At 35.5% G+C, this 21,689-nt stretch overlaps 4 protein-coding genes across 6 annotated transcripts; all 4 read right to left on the reverse strand.

The window, feature by feature from the left end:
* Positions 1 to 848: 848 nt before the first annotated feature.
* LOC121778669 (putative methylesterase 12, chloroplastic) lies at positions 849 to 3,745 on the reverse strand. Its single transcript, XM_042176060.1, has 5 exons — positions 3,283 to 3,745; positions 2,246 to 2,485; positions 2,018 to 2,161; positions 1,795 to 1,929; positions 849 to 1,218 (listed from the first exon to the last, which is right to left on the reverse strand). Exons 1-5 carry the CDS (start codon positions 3,547 to 3,549, stop codon positions 946 to 948), a joined length of 1,059 nt encoding a protein of 352 aa, XP_042031994.1. The 5' UTR covers positions 3,550 to 3,745; the 3' UTR covers positions 849 to 945.
* A 2,752-nt stretch (positions 3,746 to 6,497) lies between these two features.
* Positions 6,498 to 13,055, reverse strand: LOC121778099 (DNA mismatch repair protein MLH1-like). Of its 3 annotated transcripts, none has more exons than XM_042175382.1 (17): positions 12,676 to 13,055; positions 12,185 to 12,247; positions 11,911 to 12,083; positions 11,263 to 11,335; positions 10,847 to 10,981; positions 10,564 to 10,771; positions 10,069 to 10,217; positions 9,872 to 9,970; positions 9,534 to 9,600; positions 9,298 to 9,433; positions 8,849 to 8,943; positions 8,663 to 8,771; positions 8,127 to 8,292; positions 7,692 to 7,853; positions 7,273 to 7,441; positions 6,871 to 7,028; positions 6,498 to 6,745 (listed from the first exon to the last, which is right to left on the reverse strand). In XM_042175382.1, the coding sequence occupies exons 1-17, from the start codon at positions 12,940 to 12,942 to the stop codon at positions 6,701 to 6,703; spliced, it is 2,274 nt and encodes a 757-aa protein (XP_042031316.1). In that variant the 5' UTR covers positions 12,943 to 13,055; the 3' UTR covers positions 6,498 to 6,700. The 3 variants fall into 3 exon arrangements, with proteins under 3 accessions (XP_042031316.1, XP_042031317.1, XP_042031318.1); XM_042175383.1 differs by having other exon boundaries at positions 12,185 to 12,244; positions 12,676 to 13,054; XM_042175384.1 differs by lacking the exon at positions 12,185 to 12,247 and having other exon boundaries at positions 12,676 to 13,054.
* Positions 13,056 to 13,590: 535 nt separating this feature from the next.
* LOC121780470 (nuclear cap-binding protein subunit 2-like) lies at positions 13,591 to 16,511 on the reverse strand. The gene is made up of 8 exons (XM_042178108.1): positions 16,382 to 16,511; positions 15,900 to 16,123; positions 15,475 to 15,613; positions 15,374 to 15,407; positions 15,026 to 15,136; positions 14,552 to 14,602; positions 14,367 to 14,473; positions 13,591 to 13,880 (listed from the first exon to the last, which is right to left on the reverse strand). The coding sequence occupies exons 1-8, from the start codon at positions 16,397 to 16,399 to the stop codon at positions 13,806 to 13,808; spliced, it is 759 nt and encodes a 252-aa protein (XP_042034042.1). The 5' UTR covers positions 16,400 to 16,511; the 3' UTR covers positions 13,591 to 13,805.
* Positions 16,512 to 17,954: 1,443 nt separating this feature from the next.
* LOC121778216 (2Fe-2S ferredoxin-like) lies at positions 17,955 to 21,089 on the reverse strand. The gene is made up of 7 exons (XM_042175527.1): positions 20,850 to 21,089; positions 20,342 to 20,397; positions 19,349 to 19,416; positions 18,783 to 18,889; positions 18,596 to 18,645; positions 18,423 to 18,505; positions 17,955 to 18,354 (listed from the first exon to the last, which is right to left on the reverse strand). Exons 1-7 carry the CDS (start codon positions 21,031 to 21,033, stop codon positions 18,276 to 18,278), a joined length of 627 nt encoding a protein of 208 aa, XP_042031461.1. The 5' UTR covers positions 21,034 to 21,089; the 3' UTR covers positions 17,955 to 18,275.
* Positions 21,090 to 21,689: the final 600 nt, after the last annotated feature.

Genomic DNA, 21,689 nt, shown 5'->3' on the forward strand with positions numbered 1-21,689 from the left:
GAGTTTACTTTAGTTTGTTAGTTGCAGCTTTCTGTCAGTAGCCAATTAGAGAAATCTGTTTTGTCGCTTACTTTTACGTGCTTTGTGTCTGGCTACTTTAGGAAACTCTTTTACTTGACCCAAGAAGTTTGGTGAATATTCTCCAGTTGCATTTGGTTCGAATCATGCATGCGTTTATATTTTAAGTGCTTCCAATTATCCAGGTCTGGTAGTTAGAATAGACTAAATTTAATTTCTCTGGCCTAGTAGTTAAAACTCAGCCCTCATGTTGCGTGGCAGTAGCCGAACCATCCAAAAGTCCTCTCAATGCATTCTAACCCTTCCATCCTCGTGGATTCGATCCCGACTTCCCTATACTAGCTAATAGTGTAGAGGGTTGAAGTTTTGAAGTTGGGGGTTGTTGTGACAGCGACTGCATTCTGAAAGTTAATGATCTCATAGACCATGTGCTCTAGCGAATCCTCTGAACCTAAGAATTCACCATCAAAAGAAACACAACAGTCACACCCTTTAAAAAACCAAACTTCACATACCATACCGAGATTCAATAACAACCTACACCGCAATATATTTACTTTAAGAAATGTCTTACCAATTGAGTTGCGCGGACGAATTGGCATTTGTTTTGTTATCCATGAGGAAGGTTTGAAGAGCATGCTTAGTTTTCTTGAGAGGGTGCAGAAGGAAGTTATTGAAGAAAAACAAGATATTATTATACAAAATGATGTTGAAGAGTGTTTAATATGAGAACCATAGCCTATTTAAAATAGTTATTTACAATTATTATTATCCCTTTTAAGGCAATGAGACACATATTTCAAATTTAAAAATAAATAATTCTCAGCAGAAATCACTAAAGCTGAATTCAATTTCTATATGTATTTAAGCATTTTCTTGTATATTACACTATAGCTATACATCAAGTAATTTTTAGAAAATATATTTCTAAGCAATTTGAGCTATTTCAAGCAAGATCTTATGTAAAGCTTGAGGCTTAGAGAAGAAAGGGCAGTGATCACTGCCTTTGATCTTGAAAACTCCTTCTGGAGGGTTTTCTCTTACCAGCTTTTCTTGGACATCGGGCGAAAGGGCATTATCGTCCAACGTTTGAACGTAGAATCGCCTGCCCATCCCGTATTTCTCGGCCGATAGAGACAGCTTCTCCATCATTGGACCAAGAGGGATAGGCCTCATGGAAACCATTGCCAAAGCTACATCCTAAAGCAAGAAGACGAAATGTCAATTAAACGACGAAATATCAGTTTATGTCCCGACCTTTCAGTTTTTATTAAACAATGTCTCGGTATTTAATAATTTACCCCCTTCGTCCTGTTCAAAGCGAAACATTGTTTCCGGACGCGAGATTTTACACATTGTTGTTTAGTTTAATAAGTGAGAAACTAATGTAGTAGAGATAATGGTGTTTCGATTTTTAGAAATGTGTTAGACTTTGACTAGGACGAAAGGAGTGCTATAAATATTCAACCTTTCGATATTTCCATGATAAATATCTTGAAGGTGCTTTCTCCGGCACTTGAGATCTCACATTGCACGATGTGAGATTTGAAGTGCCGGAAACATCGCCTAGGGACATTATTGAGAAAATGTTCCGAAAGGTTGAGCATCGATTTGTGGTTTATTAAACATTGAGACATTATTGAAAGCCTGACATGTTAGCGCGATTCAGCTTGCATCTAAACGAGAGCACTCGTTTTGCAGAACTAAACGCTAGCTTATAAAAGGCACGAGAAAGAAAGGTAGTGAATACATAACGAAAAGTATGTTTAGGTTTACCTTTGTAGGAGAATGGTTGAAATACAGCCCTTGTAGATGCTGCTTCTCGAACATGAATCCAGTCGGGGGCTTGTTTTGACCATTTCCGTATATTACATATTTTGAATCTGGTGAAAAGAGTTCCGCGGAACCGAGCTGCATGAGAACAAAACTTCGATAAGGCACGAAGTGTGAAACATTTCTGAAAAAAACGCATACGTTGGGCGTCCCGCTCACAAAGTACCTCTTCAGCAAACACATCGAACGGTCTCTGCCCATCCGCTATCATCGTGCCACAGAGGTAAACGGCTTTTGAGATCTTGTCGGGAAGGTGCTCTAATGCGTAGGAGATGCAAGCGCCTCCGCTACTGTGGCCGACCAATATCACCTACATTCACATATGCGTCGTGTCAGAAAATATCAGGCTCGAGACACATTGCCTAGAGGGACTGCATTCTGAGGCTGTTCATACCTTTTCGTCCTCGGGCAAATTCTGCAGAAAATCGATCAAAGGCTTGGAGTACTCTGCTAGTGTCGTAACATTCTTGGCATCGGTTGTGTCGATTCCACATCCAGCTAGATCCAAGGCAACTGGAAGCAGTCCGGATTCCTCAAGCAGAGCAATGCTTTTATACCAACACCAAGCTCCAAATCCTTCACCGTGCGCCAAAACAAACTTCTTCGTCTTGATATTCTCCAAACACTCCGGCAACTATTAAAACACCATAAGTTTATAAAACGAACAAAACTACTACATGACAATCGTGTAAAGAAATGAAGTGATTGCAATCCCTTTACTCAACTACGAATTCTCCTCCCATTCGAGGCTTTGTTTTCGTATGATAATTTAAACCCTCCTTTTGAAAAGAGAAACTACCAATTATACGCATCCACACGCGCACACACACAAGAGTGAATGTAAAGCTAGCAACCTAATCCATGGAAACGAGGCTTAGTTCGATGAGCGTTATAGCATCTACTATATCAAGAAACATCAATGAACTCAAATATAGCAATTGTTCATAAAACCAACTATCATTTGCATCGAACATCTAAAGAAAAGATTTAACTTTCGCAAAATAAGTTCCATCAACACTCTAATCTTTGAGTCAATGTTTTCCCCAAATTTCGATTCAGTGTTTTGAGTTTCAACACTCAGATTATAGCAATTGCTCACAGACGGTTAAACACCCTATTTCCTAACACAATTTATCATCTACATCAAGAATCAATTAAAAATTCTAGCTAAATTAGAAGGAAAAAAAAGAGATTTACTTTCCTAAACAAAAAGGTCCAACAACACTTTTCAATAAAATCATCACACTTTTCCATCAATAAAGTAATCCACAAAAAGCATTTCATACCACTCAAATCAACAAATAAACTACTCAACACACACACACACACACAAAATCAAACCTCTTCCCCCAATTTAGATCAACAAAATCAAGCAAAAGTGCAGAATTTTGTAACTTTATGGTATTTTTTTTAAAAAAATGAAAAATTTACTGGCTTAGCATCAGTGGCAGCAAAAGGGTCGGACAAAGTGGTGGCGCGGCGGCGGGAGGAGGTGGATCCGAGGCGGCGGGACATGGAGCCATTGTCAAATCTTTGAGAGAGCTGATGCTGGTGAATCGCCATAGCTAGAGCTTGCTTGTGGAGCAATTCCTCATCGATTGAACTCCTCCGCTTTGAAAGATTGCCCCTTTTGCTTCTTGATCCAATCCCACCGCTCTTGATATCTTTCTTGCTCATGCAAGTGAATTTATTCCCCATTTCTCAGCTACAAAAATTGAAAAAGATTGGATTTTTATTTAACCAGAAGTGTTGGGGGAGGATTGCATTTGAGAAATAGTAGGTGGTGGCGGCGCCGGTGGTGGTGGTTTTGGGATTAATTTATTGCGGCGAGAGAAAGGATGAAATTTTGTAGGGAAGAAGAGAAAGACAAAACCAACTCAACTGAAAATGTAAGCAACCATTTACTACAAATATTTTTCTCAATTTTTTTTATTTTGTCTCAACTCATCTTATGTCTTCTCTCGGTATTTTTGGTCGACGAGCTACAGTTGAATTAATTTTTGAGAAGTGATAAACGTACACATAAACATTTTTTTAACACGAAAATCAATTCATAAACATTAATTGATTTAAAATAAATTCCATACTAATCATTTTGCAACACTTTAAAAAAAATTAAAATTTTAGCTTATATATTTGTAAATTTAAGAAAAAAAATATATTTTTACTAAATATTGTATAATTAATTCAAATCAAGCTCGAAATTATGTTACAATTTGATATAAAATTTCTATATCACTTATTTCTTTTTTGCTACATAATAATCCAACAAATAGCAAAACTAATTTTAGTTAACTTCAACTAAATTTTTAAATTCAAGAATATTATGTACATGTACAATTATGTACATTTATCTTTTCTCTTAATTTTTTTTATTATTTATTTACTTACTTAACTTATTAAATATTTAATTTTTCAATTACTAATACTTAATATTAATGGGATAGACAGAGAGAGTACTACCAATAGATTAAGGGAGTGATAAGTATAAATGAAATTTATAAAAAAGATTCAGGGATTATAAAAGGCACTACTTTATTTGATTTCTCTGTTTCATGTCAAAGAAATATGTCCATGTGTTTAAATTAGAGTAAAAAGTGATAAGAATATAATTCAATATTTTAGCCACATTCAATAATAAAGCTATCAATCCTATTAATTTGGAAGAGGACAGCTTGGTCCCTCTAATTGATTACTTTAATAAAATTTTCAAATTTACTTTCGAAAGATAATAAAATAGTAAAATAAATCCAACTCGTGATAACAAGATTTTAATAGTAAAAAAAATGCATTTCACTCAGAGTACACGCACTGAGCGTGTTCAACCTATTTTTCCTTCCCTTTTATAATTGTGGATACTATTCTCCTAAAAACTGACACCAATGAGTTCCAACTTATTTTTCCTTCCCATTTATCATTGTGGTTACTATTCTCCCAAAAATGACTTTTTTTAAAAAGGTAAATAAATTCAAATTTAAAAATTATATTATCGAAGATTCAAACTCACTTTAAAAATATTTAACCTCGCGCATTACCACTCTATTTAGGCTCATACTACTCTTGTACACGGTATCATTCACCTTAAAGTGGTAAAAAAATCTTCAAATCTACGATGATATAGAAAAATACACCTATACATTGTATTACCACTCTAATAAGTAAAAAAAAATAGTTATTGCAATGATTGACAACTTAGTCAAAGAAGAGTTATTATTTCGTGGTCCAACAATTAATCTTGTTATACAGGTATACTTTTCTTAGGATTATCAAAATTTGTGTTTGATTTATTGGTAACAAAAATAATTAATAGAGCATAATATGGATCACTATCAATTTGTGCTTAGAGACAATGAAATGATAATGATCCAATGTAATATTTATACGTTCTGAAAAATTGTGTCATTTTTCTAATTAATGGAGCATAATATAGGTCACTATCAAATTGTGCTCAGAGAGAATGAAATGAAAATCCAATTTATTGTTTATACGCGCTGAAAAATTGTGTCATTTTTCTAATTTTATCAATCTATCAAACCGAGTCTCATTTAAATTTTGTATAAACTCTTACTACATTAATTTTTTTTTCTCTTTTATCTATTTTTATTTCATCTCTCATATTTTATTAAAGATCTTGAAACGAACTTCAATATTTTTTTATTTATCTTCCAAAAAATAAATTATCTTTAAATTAGCTGAGGTGATTGCCAGAAATGCTGCCATAGAAAAAAGCAAAAGCAACATATTCTAGATTTTTTTTCCAAATTTTGAGATTTACTATTTTTTTTTCCTACGATAGATTTTGTAAAAATCATTTAATGTCCTACCCTTTATTTTAAATTTAGGCATGCTATTAATTTGTCTATTTAAATTCAAAAATTAAAGTTAGGAAGTAAAATAAGAAATGTTGAAAGTTTATTTATAAGAAAATAACCCTTAAATTAATTAAGTCTAGATAGAACAGGCTTTTTAATTAGAAATGGATAATACAAAAGCTTTTATAGAAAATAATACTAATAATAATTTTTTTTATCCATGCCAAATTATAATTTGAATATTTTAGTGCAGTCTATTTGTAAATAAACAATACATCTAAAGCTTTATTTAGGCCAACAAAATTCTTTGGATACAATCTTAACATCATATTTTTAATTGCACAAAAAATGTACTACTTGTTATATTTAATAAGTGAAAGTGAACAGGACTATTCCAAAATTATTTAGAACTCAAGATGACAGCTGCATGTTAGATGCGGTCCTAATCATAATGCAGTCCATATTTCAAAGTAATACTAATACTATTATTCAGCAACAATTAGTACTATTTCATAACCACTACAGATTCTGTATTGATCATGTTTACTTATATGCCATGGAAGCTTATGTCCCTACTTTACCAACGGATTACAAGAAAAATTCCTTGTACATCCTAAAAAAGTTGCAAACATGGCACGAGATGAAATTTTCAATCTCGGAAAGATGCGTTGGACCATTGTCTATACGGCACAGGAAAAACTTCCACCAGTCCAGCTCATCTTTCCGAGAGGCGAAAATCTTGCATAGCTTTAGATCCATGTCAATTTTGCAACTCGATGAAAATATTATCATAAAATAAAATGCAGAATCAAAACATGATAACAAGCATAGAAAAGCTGAAAATATAGATTCATTTTTCATCAAAAATTCTACAATACAATTTATCTCCCAAGTACATATATTTACACAAAAGAGTAGCAACTATTCAAATACGCATGCTAAAGATGCAGAATTCGAAAACAGATAAAGATGGTGAAACTTGCAAGCTTACGACATCATGTACTGCTGACGCAGCAGCGAGAAGACTAATGCTCTGGTTAGCATCTTTCAAAAATTTTGTAGAGTTTCTCCAATGAAGCCACCTGGAACATCAACAAATTTTACTTTAAAAACTGAAACTTGGGACATAGTGATTGGAAGTACAATATGGGCAAAACAAGATTGCACAGAAAGTTCAAGGCGGAAACGGATTCACAAGGTTGAGTACCTTGACAAAAGTTCCATCTGTAGCCATTGATGTAGGAGGCTTGAGGAAAAGCCTCATGGAGGGGAACAAAACATGCTGAATCGACCATTCACGCTGAGACCAAGCTCTTTCAGCCTCCAAAAATAGTTCTTGCTCAATTTGTTCTTCCGGTATGACATCTGGTTACCAAAGGCACAAATTTTATACACTTAAAATCAGAAACATGCAACTGAAAGAGGAAAATATGTAGCATATTCACGAATAAACTATGTAATGTGCTCAACTAGAGATCATAATATAAATCTGTAATTAGCCTTTTCCTTTCAGAGTACAAAGCCCGGCAGACTTAAGTCATATGATATGAAATTCAATATGCAATAACCAAAATATTGTTGCATGGAGTTCGTGGCTCTGCAGACTTACCACCACTGTGTGACGTACTTCCTTCTTCAGGATCTCCAGAAGGAGATCTTTTATAAAATTGTAAGCTCTCACCTGATGGATTTGGCAACAAAGGGGGATGGAAGGCATAGAAGTTCGCAATAGCTGCAGCGATTGTTTGAAAACAGTCCTTCTCATCATCCCAATTAACCTGTTAAAAAAGAAATATTAACAAATGGTGTATTGTAAGATAATACTATGGAATTCCTTGAAATTAGGCCTCTATGTAACACCATAGACTAAAATTGTCAAAATGAGGTGAGAGTAGATAAATGTTCTCAAAGGGACAGCATAATGGAAAACCTAAACCAGCAATCGAATAATAAAATTAGTTTGTCTTGACGATAATAAAAAATCAGCTATATCAGAATAAGATATTTTTCTAAATATGTGGAGCTTACATCATTGCCCAAACAAAGAATGAGCTCTGGAACACGATCCATGTCAGGTGTGTATTGGTCAAGTACAATAGGCAGCCGGGACAAATTACCATCCGGGTCAATATGAATGCCAAAGTATTCCTCCAACATCTCGCTCTTCTGCTTTATCACCTTTGTATTCATCTAGCAGCAAAACACAATAGGAGTTAGAAGGAGAAGAATGACAAGTGGAACATATATGAAATGAATCCACAGACATATCTTAAGCATGTTGCATGAATTGCTAAACGCTGTCATTTCATGCATAGCCATTGCACCAGTTAATCACAATACGAATCCCCAGACGCTTCCCCAAGATTAACAACGGAATGAGCGTATTTAAGCCTAGGACAAATCAAAATCATGCTAACAATCTCTATACATTATAGAAAGGACAGTCAGCAGTAAGAAAGTTACTTCTGCTATCTTTTCTTTCAGGTTTTCATGTTCAATGCCTTCAGGTTCCAACTCGTCCTCCTTTAGGGCCAGCATTACTAATTCCCACAGAGGAGCGGGAACACTCAATTGAATTGCGCTAAACTGTGCAAATCGACGTAAAACTTGCTGGTACATGAGCTCTTTGCTGCCAAAGCATCAAGAAGGAAGAAAAACTTATCGATAACTCAGACAACCAAGAAAAACTGATAAATACAGTAATATGAAGCAGGACTGACAATGGAATACTGCATGATGTAAAACTATATTCATGGATCAGAAAGAAGAAGACAGTCCTAGTTTACACAGATCTCATCTGCTAAAAGAGTTTACTTCAAAATTCCAAAAAAATATCTGAAGGTCACTTGATAGCTACATAATCACTTGCAGGAGTCACAAACCAATAAAGATTATTCTCATAATAGTTTGAGCCACATGCAATGTTTCATAAGATACAAAATCCACTACTTCTCTACCCTCGTCATACACTCCCAAGCCTGAAACGGAAAAACTTCTACCTCAAGTTGACCACATTAGCTAGATACAGATGAGTGTTGTGCTGCAGCAGAGCAAAAACATCGTCTGCCATCCCAAGGTACGTGCAGTGTCCAACAAGGTCCAGCAACTCTATAAGATCACAAGTCAGCACACATCATTGACAAATTCATCAAAATGGTTCTCAATCAATAAAGGCGTGACTTAACCAGTGTGGCAGCTAGAGTCAATCTCTCTGATAAGTTCCTGAATGCTAGTAAGGTCTGCAGTCTCCCTGGAGTTCCTCCTTTCTTTGATTGAAGACCTAAAGTTGAGAAATGAGTAAGGATGGGAGTCTGAGAGAAACCAAAGGCTACAGGCTTGGACGTCATGCGATGATTTCCTTTAAATCAGAATGTAAAAGTGATGACTATAATAATCACACTGCTAATTGCACAAGATGCATGAAAACTTTCGTCCCACATAAATCATTGCAGAGAAATAACTGTCACAAACCCAATAGGTCATAGGCAATATAATTTCATGATCTATTCTAAGAACCATCAATCCAGCACTTATACGTATGATCTGCTGTTTACCCTACAACCATTAGATACTGTTTCTTCATGATCGAAAACCTGTTATAGATGTAAGTACTTCAGGAGTAGTAGTCTTTTACCTCATGGAGGCCAAGCAAGAATTTCGTTGCATTTGACTAGACTGTGTGCTCTGCAGGTATGCATCCAACCTTCCTGCAGGATCCTGGGAATCTGTCCTTACCATTTTGTGCACGGGAACTTTTTGGGGCTTTGTTCCTAGAAAGTTTACAAATGAAGACTAAAGATTTAAAAGGAAAAGGTCGACAACAACATATTCTGGGTTTGCAAAAAGGCTGAGAGGAGAGCTTTCACTTACCAAAAGACGAGGGAGGAGTTGAGGCAGCCTTGCTTGTAGAAACTGAAGTATCTAAAGGATCCACTTTCTGCCTCAGAAAAGGAGGATTTTAATGGAAAGCCAGACAACGGTTTGTGTCATCAAGTAGCAAAATATAAACAGTATGCTCATACTTAGAAGACATGAAACAGAACAATACAAAAAAGTTTCACATGAAAGTTAGTTGAGTGTGAATTTAGTTTCAGAATGCTCAGAAAATATACTACGGCAAAATAACAATGAAAAAAAGCTGAAGGTAGAGACAAATCTACAAGGAGAAACATGAAATCAAGCTTGTGCGGTACATTTGTTTAGAGTACCTGTTCTCGAAATGTCCTCGACTCATTGGAATTCCTCAATTTTGACTCAATAGCAGATTGTATCTTCTCAATTATAATTTCTTGGTTCAGGAGGGTTACCTGTGCATACAACAGAAGAATATAAAATAAGTAATATAAAGTGCACCAAGGAGTTTTAGTTAGCTTCTAGACCTCATTCAATGAAGTGTTGTGTATACCTCTCTCTTAGTTGGGTGCACATTTACATCAACGTGTTCAGGTGGCAACTTGATTGACATGTAGATGAAAGGTTTGGATGCCTTTGGCAATGTAGCAGAATAAACAATCTCGATTGCTCTCTTTAGAGCACCACACTCCACGAGTCTATCTGAAATAGGGAATGTAACATGAGGAAGAGGGAGAAACCAAAACTTTCGATCAAATTTGAGAACTCCAATGTAAGAATTTTCGATTAAGTGCTTCAAAACCAGAAAGCAAGGAGCAAAAGTAAGTTTCAACAATACTGGCAGAAATATGAGAGATTGAGGAAGCTACATACAAAAGGAGCCATTTGCTGCAAACAAACGCACCACACAAACATCAAGTTATATTCATTTAATAGCTATAACTGAAATAACTAAGAAACAACTCTGATCTTAAAATGAGGAAAATATATAGGATAACAGTACAGTACTAACTATATCCCTATGTGTTAGGAAGTAAAAAAAAACAACCATTGATGAATAGCACCATAGCTATCTTCTTTGCGATGTAGTTAGAATTAGAAATAAATCCATCCATCTCGAAACTTGAACTCGATGGATCATCAGAGACTTCTATCTTCAAAAGGTTTTGTGCAACTGATACCCCATAGACAGATCTTATTGCGTCAAGCCTTGAGGATTTAGAAGCTGATTGAACATCTGCTCGAGCAGCTCCATGCTAAGAGAAACATACATCTCAGAAGTCTTGTACAGAAACAGACAGAGCAGAAGTGAACCTAGTCAGTGGACATACCTTTCTGCAAGAGAAGCTTATGCTCGTGTGATGGATGGCAAACTGGCAAATTATATCAACTATCTTTGGGTAGTCATCAGCGGAATTCTGAAGTGTTTTCTTCCTAGCAGCCATGTTATAAAATAAATCCTCTATCTGCCAAAGAGAAGCATATCATGAAAAAGCAATCATGGTCATCAAAAGGAACATTAAGTTTTAGCAACCACAAAAGGATGTCCACTTTGTAAGAGGCCACTCAGATACATACAAGTAAACTATATTAAGTCAAGTATCATGTTCATTCAACTTTGATTGGATTATTTTCTCTCTTGGCTTGACTTACCTATTTTTTTGTTTTAATATCATCAGCCCCGGAATCCAATTGTTTTTTAGCACTCAAGTTTGGAAAAAGCATGTGATCAAAGTAAGATGCATACCATAACTTGAGTGCCTTTAACAGCTGCACATGCTTTTGGTTCACACCCCATCACACCATCTTTATAAGTTGCCCTATCAAATGAGGGTGCACAAGAGAATAAATCAATAAATAAGAATTAAGTTTATGCTATACAAGCGTAATTCATGAGAAGTATATGGAAGAAAAAAGAAAAAAAAATCCAAAACTTAAAAGAACTACTAAAAAAAAGAGAAACCAAAATGTGAGCACTTGTTTTCCTAAAAAGCGTTGGATATAACAGGAGTTGAGATCTGATATAAACATTCCAACCTAAAAATAATAGGTAAAGCCCCAACAGAAATGAGAGTATGATGAAAGTTAGGACATCAGCAAGATGAGAAGAAGATAAGCTTAGATGAGTATAGATAATAAAAATAAGAGACATTGTTCCTCTTTATAAAAAGCAAATGTTACAGCTCCCTTTGGTAATATAACTTTAAAAAGATTGAAGATTTAATAGAAGAAGTTGCATGAAGGAATCCTCATCTAAGTGCTAAATACAAGAGTGCATTTACAATGAAAACTACATTATAACTTTATAAGACGCATGCCAACTACTTTAGGCTTCCCTAAATTGAACATAGTACCAAATTGCATAAAGAAGTAGAAGAAGGTCAGCCATCAATACCTGTATCCATGTAATTGATCTTTAGTTATGGTGGTAACTGTCACATGACCAACATATGTCATACTTGCTAACGCCTCGCCTCTAAATCCCATGGATTTGATAGATTGTAAGTCCTCATATTTACTTAGTTTAGAGGTTGTATGCCTTTCACATAAAATAGGAAGATCTTCATACTACACGCAAATTGAAACAATCAGAAAATTAAACTCAACAAATGAAATCTTAATATAGCACTACAAGTTATAGCAGCATATAGTAATATACATTGTCCTACCATATAAAATGCACGAAGCCTTTCATCAACAGAACATGCAAGTGATGCGTTCAAAATTCTCTGCTAATAGAAAGATTCAAATATCAATAATATATACTATCATAACATCATGTCAACATGATACTCAACCACCACAAGACAAGTCTCTTCTCTCATCTACAATCACGCACAGATCGAACTAGGGGAGCTCGATCAGGTTGCAGCCTGCTTCAAGCTTGGACTAGCTCCATATATTTTTTCGAATTTCATTTTTTAGCTGAGGTTTTATTTTTCCAATTCATGCTATTTAATTAGCATATCACAACGTACTACCCTAATTACATATTCCTCCTCATTTCCCCAATTTCATCACAATATCTAAAACTCCAACATCCACAACAAGAACAACTGTAAACTAACACAACACACTACACATAGAGACGCCAACTACACGCACTGAGCACACAATTATGACTGCGCAGGAAAGGGGGAAAAAGTGAGGAAGGATCTACTCGAATTCCATGACCGTCGTCGGAGACTTGGATGAGTTTGAGGCCACCATCTTTCACCACCACGGTGATGGAAGTTGAGCCGGCGTCGATGCTGTTCTCGACGAGCTCCTTAACGGCGGAGAGTGGCCGCTGGATGACCTCACCGGCGGCGATTCTGTTGACCACCTCCTCTTCCAAGCGTCGGATTACCGGCGGCTCCCTTTCAAGTGGAGTGGGTGTGCATTCTTCCATATCCATTCCATCGGAGGGTTGAGCTTCCAACTCCATTTTTGAAATCGAAGATGAGATTTTGGTTGTGAAATTAGGGATTTGGCGCCAAATGAGCTAATGTTTTGCGTTGTTAAATTGGGAGCTTTTTTCATCAATGCTTGAAATAAAATAAATTCCACGGTTTATAAATAAGCTTATTATGGAATTGTTTATTGAAATGATCGATAGTAGTACTACTTAATTAGTGAAAAAAAATATCTCAAATATGGACCCTGGGAGTATTATATTGGAGATGGGTAAAAAAAAGAAAATTTGCAATTTTTGTGGATTTTGAAAATACCCAATCATAAATAATTATTGTATACTACTCCTCCCATCTTCGAATAATGGTGTTAAATAAAGGGTATAAACTCCCTCTATACGCAAATAGGAGTCCGTTTTTTCATTTTAGCCCATTCGTGAATAAAAATTCCGATTCATTTTTACTATATATAATAATAGGGTCTCACATTCCACTTACGTTTCATTTATTTTATAAAAAAAGATAAGGAAAATAAGAGTACGCTTTGAAAATGATCATTTTGATAATTTGTCATTTTCATTCAAAAGATATACTATTACCAATAAAATGATGGTAAATTTTGATGCATTTATCAATCATGGAATCGAGACTGCACCTTATCAAATTCATCACACAAAAAAGAATGTGCAGAAAAAATAATACTAGTACGAATATAATTATGCATAACTACAAGCCTACAACACAAACAAAAAGTTTCCGCTTAAAATCCACAGTAGCTTAGCTTTGAATAATACTTCAGTTTTACAAGAAAAATACATATACCAATTAAGCAGTAATGATGCATAGAGAGTAGCATATATTTCTAAATCTAAAGTAACCAACTGGCTGATGACATTGCCTACGACGACCGCTTCCGATCATCACCATCCTCCTCGTCCGAATCGCCGCTCTCCCGAAATCGCGGATTTTTTTCCTGTAAAGAAAAAAAGAATGGAGGAATGTGAATAGTCATGAAGAAATATGGGCAAGTCGCTTCCGGTCATCAATCAACAGAATGGCGGAAGTAAAACAAACAAAATCCTCGGTGCGTTGCAATTTCTAAATTTTGACTTCAAGAGAGTAAATTTCTACAATTTAGTTTGGTGGGGCGTCGAACTTTGAAAAAATGTCCAGTTAGGGCTAACGCCTCTCCTTACCCCTGTGGCTTGGGCAATAAGGACATAAGAAATCAATGCCTACACTTAGATATATGTCGGTCCTCTACGGGTGTGATCCTAAAGACATTATATAGAAATCGAGGACCTCAAACAACTAAAAGTGGCTTCAAATACAGATGCTTATGTATAGAGCAGTGAGGGAGGTGCAGGAAATCAGAACTCAGAAGTGGTCAATTTGAAAGGTAAGTAAACAACTAAAATTGGCTTCACATATGATTCTTGTATAACCATCAGAAACTTACAGGTCTGGGTTCATTATCTGGATTTCTCCGATACACGAAGTCCGACTTTCTCCTTTGAAAATCTGACCCACGGCGGTCATCTTCTCTATGTCGCTTGCGTGGGTAATCTGTTTTTCCAAAGAAAGTCATCGGATTAGTGAGTTCCATGAGAAGAATCACATGGCTAACCTAAATGAGAATAATACCTCTGCTGCGGTGGGAGCCCCCTTGACCGTAGTTTCCACCTTGCCTACCATCTACATGAGTAGAAAGTCAATGACAAGTAGTGTAAATACCTCAGCCAACATGTGTTAATAACTTAATATTTTTACCTATATAAGTAAAGATCATTTATGTATTAATTTATTCAACTAACAGCTATAAATTAATAGCCCCTCATCGGTGATAAAAACAAAAGGCTTACAGACCAAAGAAAAGCAAAAAAGTAAAACTACAAAAAAACACAATTAGATATCCCTAAACAATTGTATGTAAGATTGTTTGTTAATGTATTCAGCAAGATTATCAACCTTTGGCAATTGGCATATAGACATGTGCATCAATAATATTAGAAGAGCTCAAAGGTCACTCATAGAAACAGAAATTCAAGTAACAAGTTCTAGTCTTTAAGAGCGACATGCAGAAAATGCAAGGAAGGCTAAAGGTGTTTAGTGACTTACAGTTTGGTTGCATGACAGGTGCAAATGAATCTAGCGATCCAGCACCATAATCGACTAGATGCCTCTGCGCTTCCAATTCTTTCTGGACTATTTTTCCATAACCACCTCTACGTATGACAGTTAAGGAATTTGATATTCAGGTAGCTTTTTATACTTAGAAACTAATAGCTTTTCATAATGGCATCGAATTTGGCCACTTGTAGTTTTGTATTGATGGTATTCAGTTCGGTTTAGTGCATTTTTGAGATACATACGAGAGCCCATATCACAAGGACAGGCAAAGAACAACAAAACAGTAAAGTTGAACAAATTCAATTGTGTAATTGAAAAATGGTGTGAAAAGGATATCTGGGTCATAGTCGGTACGATATTCATCCCGCACCTGATACAGAACATAAATTTGATCATTACTAGATTAGCAAGGAGAAACGGAACTAATGATGCCTCACCTGCCCACCACTCCGCCCACGGCCCCATTGCCTGCCTTCTTGAAACCCCCAATCAAAGTCAACACGAATAGGACGGTCATCGAGAATAGTCCCACTGATATATTTCACAGTATCTTCAGCATCTTCTCTGGAGTAGTACCTGATATGTATCAAACTCCATAATGAGTGGATGAGTGATAAAGAAATATTTTGGTTTTTGTTGCTAATTTCAAGATTATGAGCATTAGAAACATAAAGACGAGATCAAATATGATTTCAGATAACATGAAATGCTCGAGGACAATACAAGATCCATCCCATGGTGTCGAGCAATCAAGCAATGCTAGAAACTTTAGCTAACTAAATCACTTGAAAGCCACTATTATCCGTTAGCCTCTAACTAGCAACAAACCAATGCTCGTCTCAAACCAATCTGTAAAGCTTACATTACGAAGCAGAATCCGCAAGGAGTCTTGCTGTTCTTATCCAAACCCATGACCATCTTCTTTATCTCCCCCGCCCGAGAGAACAGCTCGTAAACCTGCTCCTCCGTCGTGTAAAACGACATATTTCCCACGTAGATGGTGGTCGAGGTCAGTAGCGCCTCCTCGTACTCTTCCTGCATCCCGGAAAACCTTCTGTCCCTATACGCCGACAATTTGGTCGGATCCTAAGCAAGAAAACTCAAATGCATAAATTCATCAAACAACAAGCTCAAATGCATAAATTCATCAAACAACAAGCTCAAATGCATAAATTCAGTATTTTCTTATAGCAGTCAGCTCAAATTACTCTCCCATTTACCTAGGTTAGCTGAAAACAGAATACGAATGCGGAATCAAAAGTGAAGTCAACAATTCGCATTTAAATCGATTACTTCTAATCCAAATTCAAACAAATTAGAATGAAAACTCATACTAGAATTTACCTTGAAGAGTGAGGCCATCGGAGACTCCCACCAGAAAATTTTGATTTTTCACATAGAAAAATTGGGAGGAAACGAAGCCCTAATGAAAGAAAAAGCAAATTGAAATAGAATAAATGGGCCGGGCTTTTAGTATTCGGGCCGAATGTTATTTACATCGGGCCATCAATTTATCGGGAAATTTCAAAAAGATAATTATTGTATTACTCCCTCAGTTCCAACTTAAGAGTCATAATTAATTAGGGCAAGAATTTTAAGAAATATAAAGAAAAGTGGATTGAATAGTCTCACTTATATATGTTACTTTTATAATAAAAATATGATTGGAATAAGTAGTTGAAATGTGGAGACTATTTACCATTTATGGTAAAAGTGAAATAGGGCTCTTAAGTTGGGACAGACGGAAATGGCAAAATAGGACACTTAAACTGGGACGAAAGGAGTATTTATTTAGCAATTTGGACATTAATTACTTCTAAAAATGTATTAAAAAATATGACTATGTCTTTTTCGAGAAACTAGGGTGAGCCGTCGTGCGCCGTCGTCGCTTCACCGTCGGAGAACAAGGGTGTCGTCAAAGTGAGAGAGGGAGGGTGAGAGAGAGACGTTTCGATTTTTTGCAAAAAAAAAAATGGCTAAGTGTTGTGTGAATCGTTGGACATACGCTTCATTTTCTTTGTTAATATTATTTATTTTATATTTTAAATGATAACATATTAAAATAATTAAGGATATAATTAGAGAGTTAATAATCACAATTAACAGTTTAATTTGGTCAAAATCGGGATTAAAAATGTTGACCGTTACAATTTGACGGATCAGTTAGTTTTGGACAGATTGTGATCCGAATTGAAATTTTGGAATGTGAAAATTCAAAAGATAATGTGTAGGACCAAAATCGTAAAACGGACATATGTTCAGACCAGTTTTGACCTTAACTCTAGCATAAATTAAAACATATTGATTTTTGTGAAATTTTATTTATTTTAATTGCGTGCTTTATTTGTGATTCTTAATTTGAAAAAAAAAATACTACAATAAATTTAAAACAAGCAAAATAATTAAAAGACTGAGAAATTGCAGTAAACCAAAGTGCAATTTTTTTTTATTAAACTGTAAATAAGAATATCAATTTTGTGTTTTTAAAATTTAAAGACACGCTTCAATTTTAAGGTTACTACAAAAGAGGCATCACTTCAAAACCGTAAAAGTTGATTATTCAAATCTAAAACTCTTCTACTATACTCAGTTTTCAATAGTATATTTTTTTATGCTCTGATAATATCTACTCCATTTCCTTTACGCTCTATCTTCTTTTCAGTTTACAATATGATAAACTGGTCGAGCCGTTTAAGCCTGCTTAGAAAATTATCCAACTGAAATCGAAAAAAATAGAATTTTCTTTTCAGATAAAAATGAGCTACCAAAGTTTTCAATCTTTTGACTTTCTCGTGCAAATAAAGCAAAATTGAAGTCTAAAAAAGTGATAATAGTAGTATTAATTATCTGATCTAGTAATTTGGGTCTGATCGGAAAAACGAAAACAAAATGAATATTTTTAAAAATAATTTCTTCATGCTATTAACTTAATTTTTTAATTATAAAAACAATAATTAGGATACCACATAACGTAAATCAATTACTCGAATCATGCTACACAGCTACAGTGATAATAACAATTATACAGCACTACGAAATAAATGGCTCATACTACAAAAATTGAAGAATATTAGGCAATCCCTGAGTTCCTATTATCCAAAACGCCACAAAACCAACAGAGTATTGACTCATGGTTTTAAACGAATCACAACTGCGAAAAATATGCTCCCGACTTCTTTCATCATCCGTATAGAACTCTACTTACAGATGGCTCGAGGACGCTGGGGTACCTACATGATCATGAAGTAGCTGACGGAAGTGCTAGACGAAGTCCATCAAGTTCGCGTTTTGCAATTACTTGACAGCCTAGGCGAGACCTGAGGAAAAGCATCATGCATATAAGCTTCCAGAAAATAATATGATCAGTATCAAGCAAACGACCTACGTTTTTGTAAGGCCAAATGCAAGATCTAACATGTCCAATTCCTCATCGACTGGATCTGGTAATTTATTATATTGGTCTACATCCTGCCAAATACAACAAAAGTTATTTGGATAAGTGGATAAACATCTGAACTTCGGCTGTGAGATAACTGGGCATTTTTGGGGGTAGCTTACCATGACGATAACATGGCAAGTGGAACAAGCCATTGTACCTTCACATGCTCCTGCAATCAATTGATGAGATGTAAACTTAATCACTTAGAAAATACTAGGATGTAAACATAGTTGCAACAAATTCAACCTATCAACTATTGCTAGTTCACAACTTGAGATGCAGAACAGAAACAACTTGCAAATTCACCTTCAAGATCTATATCATTGTCATGAGCAGCTTCTAGCATTGAAAACCCCTCAGGGACACTGATATGCTTCTCCTCTCCGTCTTTGTCCACAAAAGTTACATTTATTCTGCAAGAGTCCACACAAATGCATCAGATAATTGTTACTCCTACTATAAAAAATAAATCACGTGCCAACTTTTGACCACTGATAACTTCTCCAAGTTAAGAGTTTTTGCCTAGTGAGTCACCAGTTCTCAAGTCAGGTTCTTTGCCGTTTCAACGAATATTATAGTCTCAAGCGAAATGATAATATAGTGTTCAGTAAACTTTGCCTTTACTCTAAGTATGCTTTTCTTCCTTATAAAAATCTAAAGGGTAAGACTCATTTGGATGATGTATTAGTGCGTGCACGGGAGTAACAATTTTCCTCTCAGACAGAATTTTTCCCTTATTAGATAACTGCTTCGTTGCCTCTCTCTCTAATAAAATGTAGATAAACCTCACCACCATGCCACCATGACTCACTCCCTGGGACATGACTTCCTTATCTTAAAGGGAAAAAAATGAAAAGTTACACAAGAATAACCTTTGTGGTTCTTCATCGCCTTCCTCTGAGTCGAGTTTGGCTGCAGATGTGCAAAACGATGCGTGGCTCTGAATACAGAAGAAGACAAACAGGTTAAAGCTACCACATATAAGCAGGAGATACAACAAAAATGAGGGGAAAAGCAAAGCAAATACATCAAGTTACATGTTAGCATCAAAAGATAATAAAAGAGAATCATCATCTGCATGAGTGAGACAAAATAATAAGAATAGCACCATCCAATTTAAATACTTGTGTTAATCAAGAAGAAGAAAACAGAAAAACTGAATGAAGTTGCTAGTTCTCTAAATGTTCTTCATTGCGACTATTTCCCCCCCCCCCCCCCAGTCGAGAAACGGAAGAACTGAAAGTCGCTAAGTCTCTAAATGTTCATTGTGTCTTTTTTCTTCCCCAAAGTCGGCCAAAGCTATAAAAAAGCAAATACACATGCTCATTAAGTAGAAAGCACAGATACACTTGCATTTCCTGTAAGGACCTAGGTTAACAATGAATTTGTAGAAATAGAGACTTGCAGAAAACCCAAAAAAACTCATGCACCTTAGATTTTGATAGAGATGCACCTGGATAACAGGTTTATAACTTTATATGAGGCACAAGGGTTGTTTATTTTGTTAATTGTGGGTTTATAACTTTATGTATTTTGTTAATTGTAGGTTATTAATAAGCATTTCTAAGCTAGATTAGGTTGTGTTTTCTGTAGAAACTTTTGCAGTGTGGCTGTTGGCTATGCTTACCTCTATCAGATTTGCTTTTTCATACTTAAAAAGATGGTATATCCATGACCTTCAAATTTCCTGGGCAACTGAGTCAATTAAGTCTAGCTACATTAGGATCTAGCGTTTTTTACCTTAATTATATCAAAACACCTATATTATGTATCATATCTATTGGATACAAAAAAAAAAAAAAAACTCCAACTGTTTGACATCTGAATATACGCAAATGGAGTAGAGTTTTGCATGGAAAACAAACCTGTGTTTTTAAATAGTACTGATTATGAGCCATGGAGTTTGATGAAAATTTTTGAGCTGTTAAGAAGACGGGCAATGAGTCAACAGAATTTAGTGAAACAATCATTAGGATTTGTTGGTAAAAATATTAGATGAAACTTTAAATTTTGTACTAACACACTAATACACTATCACTTGATATTTGATCAACATCCAAAAATTTGTAAGAGAAAAGATTGGAGTATATCATGATTCCTAGAATTCATTCACAGTACATTAAAGTTTTTGAGTAGAATCCAGGTCCGAGAAGTTTGTATCATACACTATAACTACTTGGTCTTATTTGATCATATAAAGTTAAACATGATGAATCTCATATATTGATCAGTAAACCTTTATAAGTGTAATGATCTTAAGCAAACTGCAATCCTTTTCCCTATGGTGTTCAAATGATGCAGCTAAACAAAGAATTATAAGAGCTAATTCTAAATCCATTTTTCATCAATCTAACACAAAATAAATATCTAGACCTGCAGACGAATCTCGAGGTCGAGCTTGCAGGGATCTGCTATATCGTTCCGGCGACAAGGCTCGTCGGGATACGTATGGGACGACAAATTCAATAAGATCGCGAATGAGCGGAAGGAGGAGAGCAGCACCAGCACCCCCGCGCCGGCACCGGACAAGAGCGAGCCTTGCACTCCAACCGTTCATACTCTCTCTGTGAAATTGAAAATGGAGGAATTAGGTCGGAGAAGATAAGGGTTGGGCTTATTAATTTTGGACAATCTGATTTTATTTTTGGACTATAATAAACTAATGATGCACTTGGGCTTGGGAGAATTGGAATTAGAATTTAGTATAAAAATATTTTTATTGGTTAATAAATTTATTCATTTGTGAATATATATTATGAAATTTATGAACTCAAAATATTTGAATAAAATGAACATGTAAACATCAAATAGAGACAATCTAACTAGAAATGTATATCTTTGTAGCATATATATATTGAAATTTATGTATGAATTTCCGAAAGGGAATAGTCATTTTTTTCATCCGTATCTCGAATCTTGGGAAACTAGGGGTGGCAAATCGTGCGTGTCGTGTCGTTATCGTGTCGACACGATAACGACACGAACACGATAACAACAAACACGAACACGACCCGTTAAGAAAACCTCAAACACGAACACGAACACGACACGAAACCCTCAGACACGAACACGACACGAACACGACACGAACCCATTAACGACACGAACCAATTCGGGTCAACACGACACGATAACAACACGTACACGAGATGACACGATAACGACTCGATAACAACACGACCTGATAACGGTTAAACCTATTAAAAATGAAAA

This window comes from Salvia splendens, chromosome 19 (genome assembly GCF_004379255.2).
Source record: "Salvia splendens isolate huo1 chromosome 19, SspV2, whole genome shotgun sequence".
Taxonomy (NCBI): Eukaryota; Viridiplantae; Streptophyta; class Magnoliopsida; order Lamiales; family Lamiaceae; genus Salvia; species Salvia splendens.